Source organism: Squalius cephalus, assembly GCF_949319135.1.
Source record: "Squalius cephalus genome assembly, chromosome: 16".
In the NCBI taxonomy this organism is placed as follows: domain Eukaryota; kingdom Metazoa; phylum Chordata; class Actinopteri; order Cypriniformes; family Leuciscidae; genus Squalius; species Squalius cephalus.
Genome location: NC_137137.1, coordinates 36,673,333 through 36,677,649, shown reverse-complemented (window position 1 = coordinate 36,677,649; position 4,317 = coordinate 36,673,333). Strand labels below are relative to the sequence as shown.

General features: G+C 43.0%; 1 protein-coding gene across 3 annotated transcripts in view; it reads right to left on the bottom strand.

Moving 5' to 3' along the window:
• Window positions 1-329: 329 nt before the first annotated feature.
• The window catches only part of LOC307173721 (ERC protein 2), a 46,029-nt gene continuing 42,041 nt past the window's right edge, over window positions 330-4,317 (bottom strand). For 2 of the 3 annotated variants that reach the window (XM_079897081.1, XM_079897080.1), the window contains 2 exons: window positions 2,690-2,745; window positions 330-1,519 (listed from right to left, as the gene is read on the bottom strand). In XM_079897081.1, coding sequence (XP_079753207.1) covers window positions 2,719-2,745 — 27 coding nt within the window. In that variant the 3' untranslated portion in view covers window positions 330-1,519; window positions 2,690-2,718. Of the gene's footprint in view, window positions 1,520-2,689; window positions 2,748-4,317 lie in introns of all 3 variants that reach the window. The other variant, XM_079897082.1, reaches the window with a different exon arrangement.

Below are 4,317 nucleotides of genomic sequence, written 5' to 3'. Positions count from 1 at the left end.
TCTTTAAAGAAACTCAGCCGTGAAAAATAATAACAGTACAACAACAAAACAAAAGGATTATGAAATTTGTGATCAAACAGTCTCTCTCTCTCTCTCTCTCTCTCTCTCTCTCTCTCTCTCTCTCTCTCTCTCTCTCTCTCTCTCACACACACACACTCTCACACACACACACACACACACACACACACACACACACACACACACACACACACACACACACACACACACACACACACACACACACACACACACACACACACACACACACACACACACACACACACTTCAAAGTAAATGTCCCCAGTACAGGAATACCACAGTAGGATGTTGTGTAAAGCTGTATTACACTTTCTGCATCGCCATCTCCACTTTCTAAAGAGACGCCAGAGTATTTTCTAGATCATAACACAGGAAACCATTATACTTTATCAAAAGCTGCTTTTAGAAAACTGTCACTTCCAACACTTTTTACAGTATAACACACCACCACAACCACTGCGATACACACTCTACTTCACACAGGCAGTGCAGGAGACGGGTTGCTGGAGGTCACACACGAACACTAGTCATTCCTCACATGTAAAACATTTCCCTCAGATGTACGTGTTTTGATATGCTTTCCAACATCGTTCCTGATGGCACACCAACAGTACACATTCTGGATGTCTCTCTAATCTGGTCTTGAAGTCTCTACTAACAAGCTGATGAGCTGAATGGAGTTTGTTTAATGGGGAAGTGTGTAAAAATAATGCGGCTTAGCAAACAACATGTTTGGATAACGTCTTCCAGATAAATGGAGGAAATGATGCACTCTCTGTTCCTCCTCCATCAGGAACTACTGTGGTCTGACAGAACAACTCCTACAAATGCATGTGCAATAAGGTCAGCAGCAAAGTAAGAGCATCTCTAATATCTCACTGCTTGTCTGTGGTAAATCCTATGGTAGTTTTTAAGGCCAAAAGAGGGTTTGTGCTGACACACACTGTTAGTAAATCTGTCCCTTAAACATCAAAACACTAAACGCTCTAATAAAGTGCAGGTCCGTGCGAAGGCACTGCACTCATCGAGTGTCTCTTCAGAAGAAAACAGGGTCAATGAAACACTGTCCCATCAAAGCCCAGGATCCATGTGCAGAGAATGGTGTGCAAATAAAGTCCTCGAAGGCTTTGATGCCAATCCCTCTGTCCCAGGTCAATCCCTCTTCAGCTCGGGTCCAGTTGTTCTGCTCATCCTTCACCTGGACCAGTGACTCTGGATATTCCTTGTTTGCTGGATTAGAACGGGTATCTCAGTGTGCGACTGCTTCAAAATAACTTCCGAAGTCTTGGATGAGACGTGCAATTGTGAGGAACTTCATCTCGCGCTGCACTGGCGAGAATGGAGGATTGGTTTGGAGAAAGGTAAACAAAGGCCAACATTTCCGAATCATAATCTCGTGGTGTTCTGGCGGGTCAAGCCCTCGTAAGCTCGGGTCCAGTGTCTCTGCTCCATCCTCCACCTGGGATGCCCCAGTTTTGAACTGGGAAAAGAAAAAGGCTTTAGTTGATTATAATCCACCATTGCTAGGGTTATACTAGACAATTAGAAGAGTGAGAGGAACTACTTTCTTTTGCCTCTGATTAAGTGTCTTGCTTTGGTACAGCTGAAGCCTTCCTTGCTAGTGCAAGAGAGTCATTTTAAAACTAACAACAGCGGCTTGTCCAGATAAATCCTCATTTCCACAACACACACAGCTTTGGTCAAGAACTGAGAAGCTAGTTTGATAAACACACACATTAGTTGCCAAAGAGGATGTCCAGCCCAGTAAAACCGACATCTTTGCCCTTTATTCAAACCAATTAATAAAAATATATTGAGGATTTTGAAAGCATATGATGTAGTTGTGCTTGGAGTGTAGAACTGGAGTGTTCGCGCTGCATCGGCTGGTTTTGAGGATCTATTAGAAGTGAACGTTGTTTATTTGCAATATTTACATGGACAATAACACAGACACGAAACTCAGGTACAGGCGAAAGTAACGGCTTTACACAAATGAGCAAAGACAATACTGAACAATGAACAGAAGAAACTGAGGATTTAAATACACAGGAGAACGAGAGCTCAACAAGACACAGGTGTGCAACATAATCAGTAACCGTAGAAACCATAGAAACACACTAGTGACTAGAACCATGGAAGCAGGAACGAACACACAGGAAACGCATCACTGTGGCAGGTGTTAGCTATGTATAATACTAGAGTGTTATATAGAGAAATACTCGAATACCAATAAGGCAGCGTAGTAGCTTTACTTTTTATGACGTCATGAGCAATCCAGTCATCTATAGTGGCTAAAATGGTGTCTCAGCATCCATGATGACTTTAAAATAAAAGTAACACTGCAACCTTACGTCAGCTGATGCACAGTAGTCGGATGCATAATCTTTTGTGATTTGGTTGACTGTATGGATTTTACAGATGAACTGTATAGTGCTTTTATAACCCATCTCTCATGTTTGTGACGAGGACACGGACAGAGCACTTAGCGTTTATCCATGGTCAGATACTATAAAGCCAGAGGTCACAGTGCTGGACTATATGCTGGTATATCTGCTTAATATCCAGTAGCTGATGTTCACGTGTAGCTATGGAGATCTGAGATATTTGAAGATATTACAGCAAAACCAGTATAGACATCTGCATCACTCACCCTTCAGTGCATGACCGAATCCTGGTTCGTCAGGCCCATATGCCATCCTCATCATCCTTAAACAAACACACAACATATTACTAATATACATATATATAGAGAGAGCGCGTGTAGAAAAGCAGAAACACCCCGGTACACAAAACACTACGTACATTTCACTTTCTGATTCTAACTGAAAGTCCTAATGATATTGCTGTGTTTGTGTGTTTGTGTGAGAGTGTGTTTGTGTGTGAGTGTGTTTGTGTGTGAGTGTGTTTGTGTGAGAGTGTGTTAGTGTGAGAGTGTGTTTGTGTGAGAGTGTGTCTGTGTGAGAGTGTGTTAGTGTGAGTGTGTGTTTGTGTGAGAGTGTGTTTGTGTGAGAGTGTGTTTGTGTGAGAGTGTGTCTGTGTGAGAGTGTGTTTGTGTGAGAGTGTGTTAGTGTGAGAGTGTGTTTGTGTGAGAGTGTGTCTGTGTGAGAGTGTGTTAGTGTGAGTGTGTGTTTGTGTGAGAGTGTGTTTGTGTGAGAGTGTGTTTGTGTGAGAGTGTGTCTGTGTGAGAGTGTGTTTGTGTGAGAGTGTGTTTGTGTGAGAGTGTGTTTGTGTGAGAGTGTGTCTGTGTGAGAGTGTGTTAGTGTGAGTGTGTGTTTGTGTGAGAGTGTGTTTGTGTGAGAGTGTGTTTGTGTGAGAGTGTGTCTGTGTGAGAGTGTGTTTGTGTGAGAGTGTGTTTGTGTGAGAGTGTGTTTGTGTGTGAGTGTGTTAGTGTGAGTGTGTTTGTGTGAGAGTGTGTTAGTGTGAGAGTGTGTTTGTGTGAGAGTGTGTTTGTGTGAGAGTGTGTTAGTGTGAGAGTGTGTTTGTGTGAGAGTGTGTTAGTGTGAGAGTGTGTTTGTGTGAGAGTGTGTGAGTGTGTTTGTGTGTGAGTGTGTTTGTGTGTGAGTGTGTTTGTGTGAGAGTGTGTTTGTGTGAGAGTGTGTTTGTGTGAGAGTGTGTCTGTGTGAGAGTGTGTTAGTGTGAGTGTGTGTTTGTGTGAGAGTGTGTTTGTGTGAGAGTGTGTTTGTGTGAGAGTGTGTCTGTGTGAGAGTGTGTTTGTGTGAGAGTGTGTTTGTGTGAGAGTGTGTTTGTGTGTGAGTGTGTTAGTGTGAGTGTGTTTGTGTGAGAGTGTGTTTGTGTGTGAGTGTGTTAGTGTGAGAGTGTGTTTGTGTGAGTGTGTTTGTGTGTGAGTGTGTTAGTGTGAGAGTGTGTTTGTGTGAGAGTGTGTTAGTGTGAGAGTGTGTTTGTGTGAGAGTGTGTTTGTGTGAGAGTGTGTTAGTGTGAGAGTGTGTTTGTGTGAGAGTGTGTTAGTGTGAGAGTGTGTTTGTGTGAGAGTGTGTGAGTGTGTTTGTGTGTGAGTGTGTTTGTGTGTGAGTGTGTTTGTGTGAGAGTGTGTTAGTGTGAGAGTGTGTTTGTGTGAGAGTGTGTCTGTGTGAGAGTGTGTTAGTGTGAGTGTGTGTTTGTGTGAGAGTGTGTTTGTGTGAGAGTGTGTTTGTGTGAGAGTGTGTCTGTGTGAGAGTGTGTTTGTGTGAGAGTGTGTTTGTGTGAGAGTGTGTTTGTGTGTGAGTGTGTTAGTGTGAGTGTGTTTGTGTGAGAGTGTGTTAGTGTGAGAGTGTGTTTGTG